Source organism: Nothobranchius furzeri, chromosome 19 (genome assembly GCF_043380555.1).
Source record: "Nothobranchius furzeri strain GRZ-AD chromosome 19, NfurGRZ-RIMD1, whole genome shotgun sequence".
NCBI classification, from domain to species: Eukaryota; Metazoa; Chordata; class Actinopteri; order Cyprinodontiformes; family Nothobranchiidae; genus Nothobranchius; species Nothobranchius furzeri.
In genome coordinates, this window is record NC_091759.1 from 2,578 (window position 1) to 20,653 (window position 18,076).

General features: G+C 44.9%; 1 protein-coding gene across 1 annotated transcript; it reads right to left on the reverse strand.

Annotated features, from left to right (window-relative positions):
• Positions 1-4,947: 4,947 nt before the first annotated feature.
• trib1 (tribbles pseudokinase 1) lies at positions 4,948-11,838 on the reverse strand. The gene is made up of 3 exons (XM_070547360.1): positions 10,945-11,838; positions 9,311-9,603; positions 4,948-7,026 (listed from the first exon to the last, which is right to left on the reverse strand). The coding sequence occupies exons 1-3, from the start codon at positions 11,254-11,256 to the stop codon at positions 6,555-6,557; spliced, it is 1,077 nt and encodes a 358-aa protein (XP_070403461.1). The 5' UTR covers positions 11,257-11,838; the 3' UTR covers positions 4,948-6,554.
• Between the last annotated feature and the right edge of the window lie 6,238 nt (positions 11,839-18,076).

An 18,076-nucleotide genomic window follows, 5' to 3' on the forward strand; every position in this document is an offset into this window, starting at 1 on the left:
TACGGTACTCCTGCGAGCTAAAACTGCAGCAATTGAAATTTGGCGATGGCCAGCAAAAACCTCCAGTTGCTCAAAGTGGTTGCAGTAACCACATTTTACCACGGGATGCCATTTTTACTTCATTCCCTACATAGTGCACCTTTAAGGATGAGTGTCACTTTTTATCAGAATGCTTCCTCATTTAAATCCAAATAGTTTTATTCTTATTTTTAATTTTTTTTTAGATATTTGGACCGTTTCCTCTTTTTGGAACACCCGTATAACTAACCCCTCCTTTCCACCGGAGCCGTTAGCAGCAAGTTACTGCAGCAGCACGTCTTGCTCGCGTAAGCTGCTGCTTGGCCCTTCCCACGAGACGCGAAGCAGCAGGGGAGCAGCTGTCACCGACAGAGCACGAAGTCATGCGACATTAGCAAAATCACGCGTGACTTCGTCAGTAAACACAACAACAAGCAGGAGATTGGGTACTTCTCCGCTTCAGTAATCAACCTTTCGTCGTCCATTATGGAAAAACAAAGGAGACCGCTAGCTAGGTGATAATTTATTTTTACAGTAAAGCAACCGGAAGGCAGTACGTTTCTTTATTCTGAAAATCTCTGAAAGCTTTGCTCCGTTTCCGGGTCCCATTTCCTGTCTGTCTTTCCTTCCCCAAAAATGTCGAACTTGACCCGTTTCAGAGGCGTAGCGCGTAGAAAATAGAACCGGTGCGTAAGGGCCACGACATGCTGCTCCTGAGATGCGGCCGACTCGCTCCGGTGGAAAAGGTTCTGTTGACCACAGCGGTTCCTATCAGCAGCTATGACGTGCTGCTGACGGCTCCGTCACGGCTCCGGTGGAAAGGAGGGGTTAGTCTGTAAACACCAGATTTTAATCTGAATTTAAACTCTTGACAGATTATAGTTGTCTGAAAGCAAAATCTTTGGGCCATGTGCTTCCGGACCATGGGTCTACTAGTTCTATGATTCAATAGGTAATTTACTGATCCCTTTTGATACGTGCCATGGGTTGAATATGATGTCCATAGAATTTTAAAGATACATTTTGATGCAAAGAAACTTTTATTTTTGACAGGCGGCGAAAATTAATGTAGGTTTTGTGTGAAAACATGTAGAGGACTACAAATGCTTGTTTCGCCAAATTGACACCATAAACCGTTCACGTGGAAGAAGACAAAAGACGGAGCATTAAACGTGGAGAAAACCGCTATAAATCTGGACAAGTGGTGCGTAGCGGCTTTGCTGAGGGAGAGGAGATTCTGCTGTGACTTCTTATTTGTAACGTTTTCATTACAAATATTTGAAAGCTAATAAATCTCAAATTATGTGACGGGCGCAATCAAAACTCACATAATTACTTTGATTTTAATTGTAGTACAACAGTACTACAGGAGTATCACGCCTCCCTTCGGGTATCTTCCCTGGATCCTCGTCCACCGGAACCGTAAACCTACAAAGCCAAAGGAAACGAGGAAGTGCTAAACACCCGCCACCATTTCTAGGTCCAAACGTTTTTGTTGTCTGTGACTTTAAATGGTGTTGTCCTAAAGGGGAAGTGGTAGCAGTCGGCCGTTTCTCCTTCTCTGATGTTACTGGGCAGAGATCTTCAGTTCTGTTGCTAAATACTCGAGCGTGTAATCTATGGGGTGCCATTTGTAAAGTCAAACAGTCATAATCTAACAGCAATATTTTTGGTTATTTAGCATATCATAAGAGAAAAAATTGGTAGTTCACTTTTTCTATTTGGAGAAAGATAAACTTTATTGTATTTATCCTAGTGAATCTATTGTTAAACGGGTAAACTAGTAGTAGCACATCCAACGTCAAGGAAAGCAAAAAGTTATTATCAGGAGAGGGAGAATGTTTAAGTGGTTAGCAGCAGTGTGCTAGACGATGGCCCCCTCCATGAGGCCACCACAGCTCAGCAGAACATCATTGTAGCTTCTTCTGGAGAGAAAAACACTTAGAGAGAAAATAAAGTTAACAGCTGAAGTAGCAGGAAATAATACAGTTAAAGAGCAGATTGTAGAAGAAAGTAGTCGAGTGTGAAAAGTGGTCAGTGTATCCTCCAGCAGTCTAAGCCTATAGCAGCATAACTACAGAGATAACTCTGGATAATCTAGCCTTTTTAGATGGAGGCATGTTGGAGGCAGGGCAAGGGAGAGCCGTCTTTACCGACTGTACACTCCACCTCCCTCTACTCCCCCACTTGTCCTGATCTAGGCTAACATCAGAATTTAACCATAGGCCCTATCAAATAAAAATGTTTTAAGCCTAGTCTTAAAAGTAGACAAGGTGTCTGCCTCACGGACTAAAGCTGGGAGCTGGTTCCACAGGAGAGGAGCCTGATAACTAAAAGATCTGCCTCCCATCCTAATTTTAGATATTCTGGGAACCACCAGTAGACCTGCAATCTGAGAGCGAAGTGCTCGGTTAGGAACGTATGGAACAATCAGATCACTGATGTATGATGGAGCTTGATTATTAAGAGCTTTACATGCCAGCAAGGCTTATTTACAACCAGTCGTGTTAAAATGGTAAATGGCTTGTATTTGATATAGCACCTTATAGAGTCCTGGAACCCCCCAAGGCACTTTACAACACAGTCATTCACCCATTCATGCTCACATTCACACACTGGTGGGGATGAGCTACAATGTAGCCACAGCTGCCCTGGGGCGCCCTGACAGAGGCGAGGCTGTCAAGGACAGGCGCCACCAGTCCCTCCGACCACCACCAGCAGGCAAGGTGAGTTAAGTGTCTTGCTCAAGGACACAACAACAGTGACAGACTGAGCGGGGCTCGAATCTGCAACTCTCCAATTACAGGGCAAGCGCTTAACTCCTGTGCCACCGTCGCGTTGTGTGTTTCACATCATGTCTAATATTGTTATTATCCTGCTTAACAGGGATCTGTGTCAGGAATTAGTCTATAGGCACCAGTTCAGTGGCCTAGTGGTAGTCCGCCCTGGGACTGGAAATCAGAGTTCAAATTCTGGTCGGGTCATACCACAGGCTCGGCTTTAAGGAGCTGGATTGGGGGGTTAAATAGTTTCTGAGCGCGGGCGTGTCAGCAGCTCACCGCTCCTCACGGGGATGGGTCATTTTTCACCACACCAGTGTTTGTGTGTGTGTGTGTGTGTGTGTGTGTGTGTGTGTGTGTGTGTGTGTGTGTGTGTGTGTGTGTGTGTGTGTGTGTATGTGCGACAACTGTGGGACTAGCCTGCCAGTTTTTGCAGAATGACACAATAAGAGCTAATCTGATGAGAGGAGAGATGACACCACTGCAGATTTATAGGAAAGCTCCTGAAAGCAAAAGCAGGTTAAACCTCAGAAACAAACAAAGGTGTTTGAGTCGTGAAGGTTTATGACATCATCTCAGTTTTTCAGGTTAGATGTTTAAAATCGTTGCTGTAATCCACTTTCAATTGGGATTAACTTAATAAATGCTGCAGGTGAGGTGCTAACTGCTCGCACCTTTCTAACCCTGTGAAGAAAAAGGAAGCACTTGGCGTGTTTCTAGCTGCAGATTTCATGCTCTCCACTGACGGGCAGCAGAGAACACGCGTTGGGTCTCCTTCCTCTCATTCCACGTTGTGATTTAAGATGAAAGGCGAAAAGCACGGCTCTCGTTCCGGGCATCCGGTCCCCTCTCTGAACTGGGCTCTTACCATTCCCCCTGGGACTCGCGTTATGAAACGAGTCAGGTCAGAGGGTCGTTTTCTTTCTAGCTGAGTGGGTTGTTTCCATTGCATCAGCGGAGCGATCATCTGGGTGGACGCGTTCCAGGAAAACATTCAATCCTGGAGCAGGTGCCTTGCTGCCACATCTTCATTTCAGTTCCTCAAGCAGAATAAATAACAGTTTTTTTATCTTCTTCTTGCTACACACGCTAAATCAGGGTTGTTTTGTCTTTTACAATCATCTGAATCCACAACAAAGTCCTGAAGCTGAGTTGGGAAATTGGGATTTTCTTATTTTTTTAACGACGCCCGAACCAAAAGGTCCACCGTGTCACGAGGAAGTGTGTGGTCTGTTGTTTAAAGATCATGTGGTTGGGAAACTTTAATGATCCTTAACCAGAAGGAAGGATAAAGTTTACTCTTGTGGCCGAAAGAGAGAGAGGATGAGTTCACGCAGTGTGTACCTGAGGAGGTTTCGTAACACCTGACCTCATTTATACCACAACAACACCTCTGATCTGTGAAAGATCCACCCTTTCATCTTTATACGTCCAACGTTGCGCATTAACTTCTCGACAAAATCACTCGCTCCTCCAGATATTCATGATCTGACCTAAAACTTTTGCCCCTTTTTCTTTCAGCTGTCGTTCCTCGAGGAGCAGCTTTGATGAGTTGGGCAACGCTGTCCTGGGTTTGGCAGCTCCCCAGCTGCTGAGACACTCCAGCTACAAGGTTGATACCTACTCTGACTCTGCACACACACACATGCAAGCAAGCAAGCAGGTACGCACAAGAACACACCAACACACACACACACACGAGTCTTATGCAAGTCCTGGCCAGCCGTGCCCCGGGTAGTCATAACACGCAGAGGGCGGAGGCATGGCAGGATCTTATAGGTCAAACTCATGATTCACAAGTAAAAGTGGACCAGAGAAAGAAAATCTGATTAGTTTTGTTGTTCTGGGGTTGATTGTTTGACCTCCGGATCCACTGGTTGTTGCTGTTGCGGAAGCTTTCATCCCCCCTGGTGTATTCCAGGGAAAGGCATTGGCCCATTATTGACATTTGTGTGTTTGAGGGCTTGACTGTTACATTACGCAAAGGTCAGAGAAGAGCAAACGATCGGAGACGGAGACGGATCCTTGTAAAAGAACAAAAACCAAACCAGATGAGGGAGAGGAGAGGATGAAGGGAGATTTCCTTCAAGGAAAACCTTCTAGGCACAACGCCAAGACGGTCGGAGGAACACCAGCAAAACAAGCCGAGTGAATACGAAAACCGATCTTTATTCAGCAACAACAAATGTACATATTTACAGCTTCTGTACAATGAATAAAACTCTTGACTGCAACTCCGGAAAGTCTCCAGGTTGCATCACAAATACATGGTTCACAGTGCAATACGAGGACTGTGCACCCGTGTCAGTTTACTCTGCGCGTCACACGAGTGTGACTCACGCTACACGTATGAAGCAGGAACTTCGGTGTCTTCTCTGAGAGGAACAACAAGTCCTCACAAGCCTCTCAGATGAGAGATTATAATTAAATAGTTGTTTTTTTTTGTTTGTTTTTTCTAGAGATGCACCGATAGTGGTTTTGAGGACTGATACCGATTGCTGATTTTTGCACAACTCTGACATTTCGGTTGTGGATTAACTTGAAAACTGTGATTCTGGAAATCTAAAAATCGGATTTTTGTGATTTTAGTTGGCCGATCGTGTTGATTATTGGTAAATTTTGGTCACAGACCAATTTTTTTGTGCAAAAGCTACAAACCGGATTTTATACCGGAATCAAACATGTATCAGAATGAAAAGAAAACTCACGACCTTTCATTCTTTTGTCATAAATGCAACTTTTAGCCTGGCTCTCTGCGGAGTAAAACCGTTTTTGAGACGGGGGTGAAGCTGTCTGCGTTGGTCCTATCAGCCAAGGTCAGAACGAATCTTTAGAGACACGCTTAAGTACGGAGTCATAAACAGAAGACCAACATGGTTCGGTTTATGAAACACACAGGCTCAACAGATCGGCTTTGTTCCAGCTTAACATCAAAATCGGGATTCGGATCTCCAGGAAACTCTTTGGTTTTCCTTCCGTGACTGAAGATTTGACACAATTCCTAAAAAGACTACACAGTCAGGACGAGAACCATTCAGATTCAGGGGTAAATTTAGTCAGATGATAGATGGCGTGTGATTGGACCATGGCTGCTTTTAGCGTCATTAGAAACCATGGTATGTTTGGAGTTCAGCCTTGACTACCTTCAGCTGTCTCAGTCAGCCCAGGACTTGTGTTATCCTCGTGTCACTGTTTGCTGTGTGTCACTTTTTTCCTGCGCCGACAAGATCCTGCCTCTCTCAACCTTCTGCACGGGGTGTGTGAGATTTGTAAACGATCTCCGCTCGCCGCCAGATTGCCAGTAAAGACACCTTCGGTGGTGTCACGCTGAGTGTGACACACGAGTCCTCCGCTAACCATCTTCTCCCCGCTCTGTGTCACGGTCTGCCCGAGCCTGGCGTGTCCTCTAGCTCCCGGCTGAGTCACTCCCGGTCGGAGAGCGAGAGGAGCAACATCCTGTTCTGGTTATTCCGAGACGATAAAGATTCTCCGGTGTCGACGTGGGTTCCTTTATTAGCACCGAGTCGTTTCTAAAACCGCACAAATGTAGAAACACAATGACCGATCATTGTGAGCAATGCCCTTACATCAGGATACAGTACAGCAGGTGATCTGGTAGACTGGTGGTGGGGGGGGGGGGGGGGGGGTGCATGTACACACAACGGTACACAAATGGGTTTTCTAAAAGTAAAAAGTGCCAATGTACAAAACGTCTAGCTTGTTTTGGTCCTTCGGTTGGTTTCACCAACCAGTTCATTAGCAGAACAAATCGTCTTCCTCCTGCACGTCAAACGTTGGAACCAATTGTTCCGACGAGCTCACTTCCTGTTCACCTAGCGCTGCTTCCTGCGAAGGCGGATGGTGGAACCACGGGTGAGCGAGCAGCTCGGTCGCTGTGAGTCTCTCCGAGGGTTCCTTCCTCAGCAGGCTCTGGAGCAGACACTTGGCCTTGGGCGACAAGCCCTCGGGCAAACAGCACTGGCCCCTGCGGATCTTTGAAAACAGCGTTGCTGGGTCCGGGTCATGGAAGGGGTAGCGGCCAACCAGCATGGTGTACAGCATGACCCCCAGGCTCCACACGTCGGCCATCTTGCCTGAGTACGGCGTGGAGCCGCTGAGGATCTCCGGGCTGACGTAGGCGGGGCAGCCGTGGGTGTCCGACATGGAGTCGTCTTCGGGGTTCTCCAGGACGTGGCAGTCCTCCAGGCCTTCCAGCCTCACCTGAGTCCTGTTGACAGTTCAAATAACATCAGAACAGAACTTTTGAGAGCAGACTCTGCAGAAACTAGGCTAATCCGTGCAGACACAATCCCACTCTGGTGGACTCACTCTGACCTGAGAGTGTTGAAGACACTGAAGCACATTTCCACAGACTTCCTGGCTCAGACACGGTCGCGTAAACTCATAAAAATACACACTCCTCCTCCCCCTCCTGCTCCTTCTGCCTTACACACACACACTACGCTATATTTAGCTATGCTAATGATGGGACACACACTTTTGTCCTGCACCAGGGTGGCTGAGAACATGTTTGCAGAGAGATTTACCGATAAATGAAACCTTTTCCTTTTTTAACGGCAAAGCCACTTGGGTCTTCATGGCAGGAGCAGCTGTGCAACGTTTTCTAACTCTAAATGGATTCATGCCAGATGAAGTGCGTGTGATGAGACAGAAACATGGAGCAACAGAGAGAGGGGGGAAGCGTGACAGTCAGGAGGACAAAGGCAGGATGATATTTAAACACTGAGATAGCGGAGGAGATAAGACGAGGAGATGGAGGCAGAAAGGGAAAGAGAGAGAGAGAAAGGGGTGGAGAGAGTGAGTCATCCCTCTGTTGAGAGAACATATCTCCTCTCCTCCTCTCTCCGGCTCTGTCTCGAGCAGAGGCTATCTGCACCTGGGTCCCACACTGGCGGCGCCAGCCGAGCCATAATTACCCTCAAATGGCTGTTGCCACATCAGTGACGCATGGGTAGGCTGGCCCGGCAGCGGGGCTCTGCATGCTCCACGCCACTAGTCACCTTCCCCAAACCAACTCCTCCATCCGCACCGTGTTTGTGTTTGTGAATGAAGACCCCCCCAATTTGTTGTTGACTCCCTGGCTCGAATGCAGCCTCGTCAAACGAGGATGTTGCGTCACTCTTTTTGTCTCTGGAGGCTTCAGAGAAGCCTGAAGTCATGCGGCTTTGTGACTCCCCGTGTTGACATCTGTCAGGAAGTGAATGCAAGCAGGCGTGTCTGTGACTTAATTTTCAGATTTGCATTCAATGGAAGCAGCAACCGAGTTAAAGAGAAAGGCTAGCAGAATGCTAATTGGCAGACACGAAGCTAAATGGGAAAACACGCACTCACACACACACACACGCACGCACACGTGCACACACACACACACACACACACACACACACACACACACACAGAAGGATAAAGAGCAGTGCAGCCCTCCCTCCTCTCCCCTCTGCACATGCACCCTGTGACTCATCGCTCTGCAGCCGTATAGCTATCAGGAGGACACAACTACTTCAACTTCTCTCAGTGGCTGTCTGCTCTCGTTTATCCGCTGTGACCCTGCAGATCTGGGGGTCAAGGCTGGAGAAAAGGAAAAGGGCCTTGAAAAAGCTGAGGCATGCAAAAGCAAAGAGGCAACAAACTGTTTTGAAAGCAGGGATTCATGTGCATCTTCCTGAGCAGAATGCTGCACTTTTATGTGTGTGTGTGTGTGTGTGTGTGTGCCAGTTTAAAAGCTTTGAGCAACTCCTGAATGAAACCCAGTTGGAAACACGAGTTTCTCTGCAGCATAGCTTTGATGTAATTTATTAATAAAAAATGAGTAAGAAATGTTTTCAGATATCAGGCACAGAAGGGTATGATCGTCTCATTCAGCAGCCTCGTCTAGCAGCTCTGCCAAGCTACCACCCACCTGTGTTCGAACACACACACACACACACACACACACACACACACGCACGCACGCACACACACACAGGCGTGCAAAACAAACACAAAGCATGCATGCAAAGAGACATGTCCAGGGTGAGAAAAGGGAGACAGACAAGAGAGGGAGAAAATCTGGAAAGCTGAGCGGTGTGCCTCCACAAGTACAGAACCTCCTACTCTATCTGTTCCCACGTCTGAATCTGCACACATGGTCTGAGCGGATCAGCTGCTGCCATGTTTGTGCCACTATTCTGCAGCCGGAGCATCCAAACAAGGTCATTCTCAGGATTGATCTTAGAACTAGCTCAGAAAAGAAAGAAAAGTTGAAATCAAATCTTAGTGTTTTTTCGTCCATGGAACATCTTTCAGGATGTAGTGACATCTAGTGGTAAATTTGCAGATTGCAGCCAACTTTGTCCCAAAGGTCGAACTTCTTTCGACGTGAAATTCAAGCTGAATTTTTGTGTGTGATCATTTAAAAACCTAAAAGTCATCTTCTGTGCTTTCTGCTGGTTGAATCAACATAAAAGCACAACGGTTCTCGCCTCCATAAAGAAAACATCAGATCGGCTCACCTTTTCTCATCTGCAAAGACAAACTTGCGCAGTTTGAGGTCACCCAGCACGATTCCCTTCTGGTGGCAGTGCGCCACAGCCTGAGCCACCTGGCGGAAGAGCCTGCAGGCGTGTCCCTCATCCAGCCGGCGACAGCTCTTCACCAAGGTGTGCATGTCCCCAAAGTCTTTGTCCAGGAAGATGTAGGCCTTGCGTTCACCAAGGATGATGTCCCGGATGCCAGCCACGTTTCTGTGAGCTGGTAGAAGCCCGTAGGCTCTGATCTTCTCCAGGTAGGCTGCCATGTCAAAGACCTAGCGGAGAGATCAGAGAGGAGGAAGGGGAGGTGTAGGGATGCAGAGTGGAAACATGAAGGAAGGAGGCAATAAGAGTCAGTCTTCCTATCATAGGAGGTAACAAGTGGGCAAATATAAATATATATTACATGTATGATTTTCAACGGCTGCTTTTTGCAAAAGTGTTTTGTTAAATGATTGAATTCATAATCAAAAAGGCCTCCAGGGATTTTGTTTTCATGCAAACCTAAACAGAATCTGGAGTATGGGGCACCAATTAGAAAATGTGACTGTTGGAATTCTGGCTTGTGAAAAGGAATTAACCTAAAAAAAAGTGGGTTTAGGAGTGATATGTGAAACAAAGTTTATAGGATTTACAGAAAGCAACAATTGTTTAAACAAAATTCTGCAGGTGTATATGAATTTGAGCACTGTTGTTGTATTTGATTCTAAATATTTAGATTTTTACATGAATATAAATATTTTGATTAGATTGTTGCTAATTAGATGGAACTTTATGTACTAAATGTAATTGTATTCTAAATGTTTGATTTGATTACTTATTTAGATTGGATTATAAATGTTTTGGTTAGAAACTTCAATGTTTAGAAGTAACTTTTCATATTCATTTTTGATTCTAAATATTTTGAATTCATTGCTTAAATTTTAGATTTTTATAATAAATATTTAGATTTTTGTCTTAAATATTTAGACATAACTTATATTTAGACAGGATTCTAAATATTCAGAATTGATTTCTTAATATTTAGATTTCATTGTAAATATTTAGAATTTAGCCTTAAAAATATAATGTTTCGATTTGATTGTAAATATTTTGCATTAATTGCTTAATATTTAGATTTTTATTCTAAATATTTAGATTTAGATATTCATATTTAATCGTGAATACTTATGACGGTCACCATTACTTGAAGCTAAATCAGGCTGGGATTTTTTTAATGCATTACGTCACCTGATGCCTCATACTGGTGCAGATATGAGTTTTTATCTGGATAGATTCTAATCTTGCATTATTATTATTCTGCTGAACATGTTGCATTTTACTGTCACGGCTTGGCAGTGACGTGTATGCAAATGAGCCGAGTTGAGAGACAGTGTGAATGCTGAGCATGGGAGACTGTTTCCACAACATGCAGAAAGGCGACGGCTGGTCTTGATTGCGTATTTAAAAGACTTCTGGTTATAAGGGGGGAAGCATTAAGAAACATTATTACGCAAAGGGAGCGTGAGGATGACATTTTGCTGAAAAGGTGAGCTAAATACGGATAGCGTGTCAGACGGACTGTTGAGCAACATCATTCATTCAAAGAAATTGCACAATGACCTGATTGCGCATACCTTGCACAGCAGCTCATCGCCAGTATCGGTGTTCATCGCACTGTGCATGCTCTCCCGGTCCGCGAGCGGCAGCAGGAGGAACGGACCTATCCTGGACGGTCCCTGGTGGTGGGGAGCCGGGTTGGCCGCGGGGTTGAGCGGGGACCCGGGTGACGTACCCAGGAGTCCCTGCGCGTCCCCCGCCTCAGCGCTCAGCCGGGCGCACTTGGCCGGCGGCTGGTCGTCCGAGTCCAGCCGCTTGTGCGCGACTCTCCGGGTGCAGGGTGCAGGACTGCTCCACGGCAAGTTCATCCTGAACGACCGGCTCGCCATGAAGATAAAATGATATAGATGTGAATAAAATCAAGCAAAAAGATGCGTCCCTTGGTGGTTAGAACCCACTCCGTCTCATAGCTGGCACAAATCAAACTTTACGCGTTGGCTGATAATCCAGACCGCGTCCTTCTTCTTCCTTTTGAGGTTTGGATCAGAAAAAAAATCCACAATCAAGGAGGGAAAAAAAAGAAAAGAGAGAGAGGGAGAGAAAGAGAAAGCGGGGGAGAGGAGGGGAGACCGCCTCACACTCAGAGAGAGGCTGAGAGTGAGAAGCTCCGGTGATGAGCTCTGAAACACTCCGCCCGACCAGTCCAGCCTCCTGATGACACAAGCGTTGAGCAATCCTGTAGCGGCACCGACTCCAGCTCACTGTGCGCGTGTCTGGTGACGCTAGATTTTACCTTTCAGAGAAATCAGGATGTTGAGAGTCTCAACATTCCTGCACTGAGCTCTGCGATTCCGCTGATACATAAACAAGAACGTGAACGCACCACCGGGAATGAGACCCGCCTCTCACACCTCATCACGTTTCAGACGATCATTAACAAACTCGGAATTTTCTGATCTTCAGCTCATGTTGCCATTTATCACCAGTTAGAGCAGCAAACAGGAGAACTTGTCTTCCTCTTGTGATTAGAATAAAAAGCTCCTGAAGAAGATGAATGTCATCTCACTTTCAACAGGGGTGCCCCTAAGTCAGGTCAGAGGGGGGCACCCCCCCCCCACTGCCCACCCCCAAATTGCCGTTAATTGATTAAAGATTGATTTTTAAATATTTTTTTGTGGAAAATTAAATTAAAAATGAGGAAATGAGCTTCGGTGAGGTGCAGCGTTCACAGTCGCTGGTCATTTCCTTAAGAACACTTGATGAACTGCTTGCTAACACAAATAGCTAAGCAGTCATCTTATCTTAATAATGTTTTAGATAAGTTCCAATCAGGCTTTCGTAAGATGCACTGTTCCACTGAAACAGCTCTGTTAAAGGTATCTAATGATGTACTGACTCTGGCCCATGTACTGTACTGGTTTTATTGGATTTGTCTTCAGCTTTTGACACGGTTGACCATAAAATTCTGTTACATCGACTACACAATGTCCTAGGAATTTCTGGTACGGTTCTGAAGTGGTTTTCTTCCTATTTAAATAACAGAACATTCTCTGTATGTGTAAACAAGATTAGGTCTGAAGTCACATTTTTGCTTCACGGTGTTCCCCAGGGCTCGGTCCTTGGCCCAGTTTTGTTCCTTTTATATATTTGCCCTCTTGGGGAGATTATTAAAAGCTTTACTAAAGTGTCCTACCATTTATATGCAGATGGCATTCAACTGTACTGCTCTTTCAAGGACACAGAGTTTAACAAGTTAGCTGATCTACTTGATTGCATTGAGCATATTAAGGACTAGCCAGTAACTGTCTTCAGTTGAACTCAAGCAAGACCGAAACACTGATCATTGCTCCTGAACAGAAAGTGCTTTTAATCAAACACCTCGGTTCCCTGAGCTCCTCAGTCCAGACCAGTCTCAGAAACCTTGGTGTTCTTCTTGACCAATCCATGTCTTTGAGCTGCCACTCAAAACGTTTAGTAAAAAACTGCTTTTTATCATTTGCGAAACATTTCCAAATTGAGAGCTTTTACTTCAAAATCGGACTTGGAGATGATTATCCATGCTTTTATTTCTTCTCGTTTATATTATTGTAATTCTATCTTTACTTGTTTTAACAAATCAGATGTCAGTCGTCTCCAGTTGGTCCAGAACGCTGCAGAAAGGCTTTTAACAGGAACCAATAGAAGGGCTCACATAACACCGGTTTTATATTCTTTACATTGGCTACCGGTCAAGTTTAGAATTGATTTAAAAATTTATATGCGGATGACATTCAATTTAGTTCTGACTTTTAGAGCTCTTAATGGACAAGCTCCACAATATTTGTCAGACCTTTTAATCCCTCACTCTTCTGGCCGCACTTACGGTCCTCGAGTCAAAACCTACTGAAGGTCCCTAAGACCAGATTTAAAACTAGAGGGGACCTGTCCTTTCAAGCTGTAGCTCCCAGACTTTGGAACGCCCTGCCCTTGTTTCTTCGTGTGGCCGACTCTGTTGACTCTTTTAAAAAGCAGCTGAAGACACTTTTATTTAGACAAGCTTTTATGTAAGCTGGCCTTGTGCTCCTGTCCTGTTTTGCCTTTTTATGTATGTTGTGAAGCACTTTGTGATTTTATCCGTGAAAAGTGCTATATAAATAAAGTTTTACTTACTTACTAAAGTTCTACTTATGGACTCTAGTAGCAGGAGATCACACCACGGGTGTCCCTCCTGCCAGCAAAACAGGAAATTGACGCTACGATTCACACAGGTTCACTAGAACGAGTGTGGATTTCAGCAGCAACCTTCAGAAGATCAGTTTCACCAACATCAGAGCATGGATCCATCCTGCCTTGTATCAGCACTTTAGGGTGGTGGTGTTGTCATGGTGATGGGATGTACTTGTCCTGCTTTGGACCTCTCTGTACCACATGAGCCTGGTTTAAACACCACAGCCTACCTGAGTACTGTTGCTGACCATCTTCATCCCTTCTTGACCACATGGACCCATCTTCTAATGGCTACTTCCAGCAGGAAGGCTGGTTCCCAGAACATGACCATGAGTTCACATAGACTCCAACATCCTCCACAGTCACCGGATCTCAGCCCAGAACCTCTGGAGTTTGGCGGAACGGGAGTTTCTAACCACAGATGGAGCTGATGGTGTCATGTTAGTAAGGACCAGAACCTCTGAGGAAGGTTTCCAACACCTTGCTGGATCAATGACGTGAGGCCAGTTCTGCATGGGAAAGTAGGTCCACAAAAACTGAAGTACAATAAAAGAGAAATCTATAAGAAAAGTCATCGACTGCATTTCTGGTTTGTGATCAAATAGAGAGCACCTGGCAACAGGTGTGAGTTTCTGCTGAACTTTTACCTGAGCTCTAACAGATGAGCGCTGTAGGGACGGTTGAACTATAAGTAATTCTGTAATTCAGGTCCATCGTGGCACCTGAAATGTTCGTCATCAAAAGGTTCTGTTGTGAAGTGCAACATGTTTCTGGGTGTAACATCGGTGTTTCTGTATTTTCCCATGCAGGCCCAGTTTGTTATGTGAACATGACTCACCCTCATAAAGCTGTAGTGGCGCTGGGGTAAAGCATTCCCATAAAATATGCCCGTGCAACCCCGTAAACAACCCGGGTTCAGCCGGGTTCAAAGGACGCACATCTGCACTCTGGAGAGAGAGGTGCTGCTCGATCGGCCTTAAAATGATGCAACATTCATGTAGAGATATCAAAAGAGAGAGAGAGAGTGTGTGTGTGTGTGTCATTTTTTTCTAACTTAACATCTCTGAATCAGTACCTTTTTGTGTCAGGATAAACTGAAACCAATCAGTTTGCACTTTTTATGTTGCATCCACTCAAACACCCTCTCTCTCTCTCTCTCTCTCTCTCTCTCTCTCTCTCTCTCTCTCTCTCTCTCTCTCTCTCTCTCTCTCTCTCTCTCTCTCTCTCTCTCTCTCTCTCTCTCTCTCTCTCTCTCTCTTTCTCTTTCTCTTTCTCTTTCTCTTTCTCTTTACAGCTCCTCCTCCCAGACGGAAGCATGCCTTTCTAAATTATTTCTCCACGCATTAAGAGATCAGAGTTAAGCAGGTCACAGCAGCTGGGCCCAGCTCAAAAAGGTCACACAAACCTGTTACCGCGCGCTGTCCAAACATGGACGGGCTGCAGATTCCACACGGATGATGGCTGTTATTTTTAGGACTCACATTCTTTCTTCGTGCAGTGGTCGTCCCACCGTTTAAAAAATAAATAAAAGGTGACTCACCAGCTGACTGGTGTGTGTGTGTGTGTGTGTGTGTGTGTGTCATGTTGCAGAGCCGGCACAGGAACAGGTTCCATCTCTTGTTTTCTCTTAAGAAATTAACAGGATGAACAGCCATTGCCGGTGAAGGCCTTCAGGTTTATTGTTATCTGACATCAACGTGTGTGTTTGTTGCTATGGGCAACACTTTAGGTTGAGGTTTTTGTTAAGCTACAGGTTGCAGCTCTATATATTCAAGTGTGGTTGTTTATTTTTAGCCGTGTCTGTACAGTCTGTGTGGGAGCGTGGTTGAGTCCACACCAGCCAGCTGGAAGAAACAAAAAAAAGAAGTGTGTTCAGGCCGCATGCGCGCTCGTTATAATTAGCAGAGTCACTCGACACTGGCGGAAGGAGTGACAGGCTTGCAATCGATCCGCTTTGAGCAAAGATCTACTCTGATCTGGCTGACAGCCAAACAGCGGTGTCAGTTAGAATGTGGGATACACAGATACACACACACACACACACACACACACACACACACACACACACACACACACACACACACACACACACACACACACACACACATGAAAAGTACTGCAGAACCGAAAGCTCCGACCTGACTGCATCATTTAGTAATAAAGTTATTACAAACACATTAAAATATCATAAACTACAGATTGCCAACTGGTGGCTCCTGGGACAAGTAAGGCCCTCTGGTTCATTCTTTCTGGCCCACACAGTAAAGCCTGACGGAGACAAATTTTTGCCAAAACAGATTTGAATTTTGTCTTTAAGTCGCACCAACGTCGTGTAAACGCCATAACTACCAACAAATTTCAACTACCAAATCTCCTGTTACAGTTTAATTATGTCTCAGTTTATTTGCAGTTTAGTTACCAACTCTTCCCAAAGTCGTCTCAAATAAACCCAGATTACAAGGTATTGTTTGGCCATTACAAAATATCTCATGCCAAAAAGTTCAAAGTTACAGAGGTGGACCAAGATTTTAATGAGTCAAACTGCACGATGTCTCCCTCTAGAGTCAAGAAGAACACGGCAACGTCACGAGCACGCCAACAAAAAACAAAAACGTCGCTAGAAGCCGACAGATTGCCAACATGGCAATCATGTAAGGAAAAAGCACAAACATCAATTTCATTAGATTCCAAACCTTATTTCAAAAATAAGTACTCCACGTGTTCTGGTGTGTAGCCTCCGTTGTTGCTAATGTGGCTAACGCTACTCGTGCATTGTACTCTCATCACTAGTTTTTCAGGTGTTCTGCGGTGTATTTTCATTGGTTGATTGCAGACCAATCAAGTTGTAGGTTTTCTGATACGGCTTGAGGACTGTCAGCTGAACCATCTATTTTCTGTCGGAAGCTAATGCAGGAAATATGTGTAACGATTATTTTCACGTGCAAGTTAAACTCAGTGACTGTTTTCAAAAATAAGTGAAAAAAAAAAGTTTCGCCATGAACCTGCTCTTTAAATAAATAGTCTTATTTATCCAAATTAATACAAAATGGAGGTTAAGTAAAGAAAGAAAAAGGGGAAAATGGTTTAGTGTTGGAAAAAGAGCACAACCAGTGTCATCTACTTCTGAAAGCACAAATCTGAAAGCTGCTGCTGTTTGGATTGCTGGCTGTAATGCACATAACACACAAGCTTGCAATATAAAGCAGGACAACACCTGTCCCCCTCCTGCTGTGTGACTGCACTAACCTGTCCTGTGTAACCGCATGTGACCCTCATGTCCATGCTGTCTCTGGAGGAGCAGATAGGAGACAAGATCTCCTGTAACTTAAAATGAACCAAAGCTTCCTCCCAGTTTCTCTTTAAGCTGAATTTAACATCAGTTCATCATCATGAAACTAAAGAATAAAGTGGAACAAGAATTTCTATCTTCTATTTCTCTCTCCTTTTAACTTCTCCGTGTCCCTAAATAAAAGAGACAGACGATCACACTGCAGCCGCCATCACTGACCCCGCCCCCTCCCCAAGACCGGATCTCCCGACATCACAACACTCGGTCTGACTGAGCGCCTCCAGGAGAAACAATAATGAAATTATGAAAATAATAACGCATGTTTGGAGGAGCGTCCTCCGATCCTCTCTCTTGTGTGAACAGACAATCTCTTTCTCTCTCTCTCAGTCGCTGATTGAGCGAGTGGAGCGCGCTGCGCGACAACCCGCTCAATTAACATAATTTACGGCCCAAATCCAACAGAAACCATCGGGCTGATTCGATTCGGGTTCGGTCTCAGGTATAACTCCAGCGCTCAGCCCTGCAGTACCACATAAAGGCAGATCAAAGTTTCCTACCCGGTAAATGTGGAGAACACCGCTCTGACAGATGTGGATGCTGCACTGGTGCCGCCGTTAAAATAACAAAACTACATTCCACTATAAGTGATTATGGTCCTCTTCTACGATGCAGAATCGTTTATGCCCGCATCTCGATGCATTCATTATTTGATTATTTTCCTCAGCTCTATCCTACATCTCCCGGTCGGCCGTCGAGGGTGGGGGGTACACGCGGAGTTTGAGGGCCACAAAGAGAGGGCTCGCGGGCCGGACATGGCCCGCGGGCCGCCAATTGCGGACCACTGCTTTAGTACATTTATTCTTAGAAACCTGCTTCAATTCATCCTCGGTGTCTGATTTCTAGAGTCCCAAATTAATGCGTACGCAGTTTAAGTTAAAGATTTACTGTTTTTTCAAGCATTTCATAAATATGAAAATTGTTTGTTTTTTTTAAGTTTGACTTATTAGTACGTTTTTGTTTTTTTTCTTCAGGTTTCAATATCTTTTGTTTTATTTTCAGACAAATAAAGTTTTGGTTTTCAAGTGACTGGAACTGCTGATTTCAAAATTCACAAAAGGTTGGTTGCAAAATGAAGAAATGTGTCTGCATACTTAAAAAAGCAACTAGAAAACAAAAGTAAAACACAAGCGTGATAAAAATGCCAACTGTTGTAC

What these genes read in the sequence shown, in the direction of transcription:
- trib1 (XM_070547360.1), bottom strand. Translation starts at nt 11,256, where the DNA reads ATGGCGAGCCGGTCGTTCAGGATGAACTTGCCGTGGAGCAGTCCTGCA. An exon ending in GCGATGAGCTGCTGTGCAAG is followed by an intron (nt 9,604 to 10,944) that starts GTATGCGCAATC and finishes TCTCTCCGCTAG; the next exon opens with GTCTTTGACATGGCAGCCTA. An exon ending in GTCTTTGCAGATGAGAAAAG is followed by an intron (nt 7,027 to 9,310) that starts GTGAGCCGATCT and finishes AACTGTCAACAG; the next exon opens with GACTCAGGTGAGGCTGGAAG.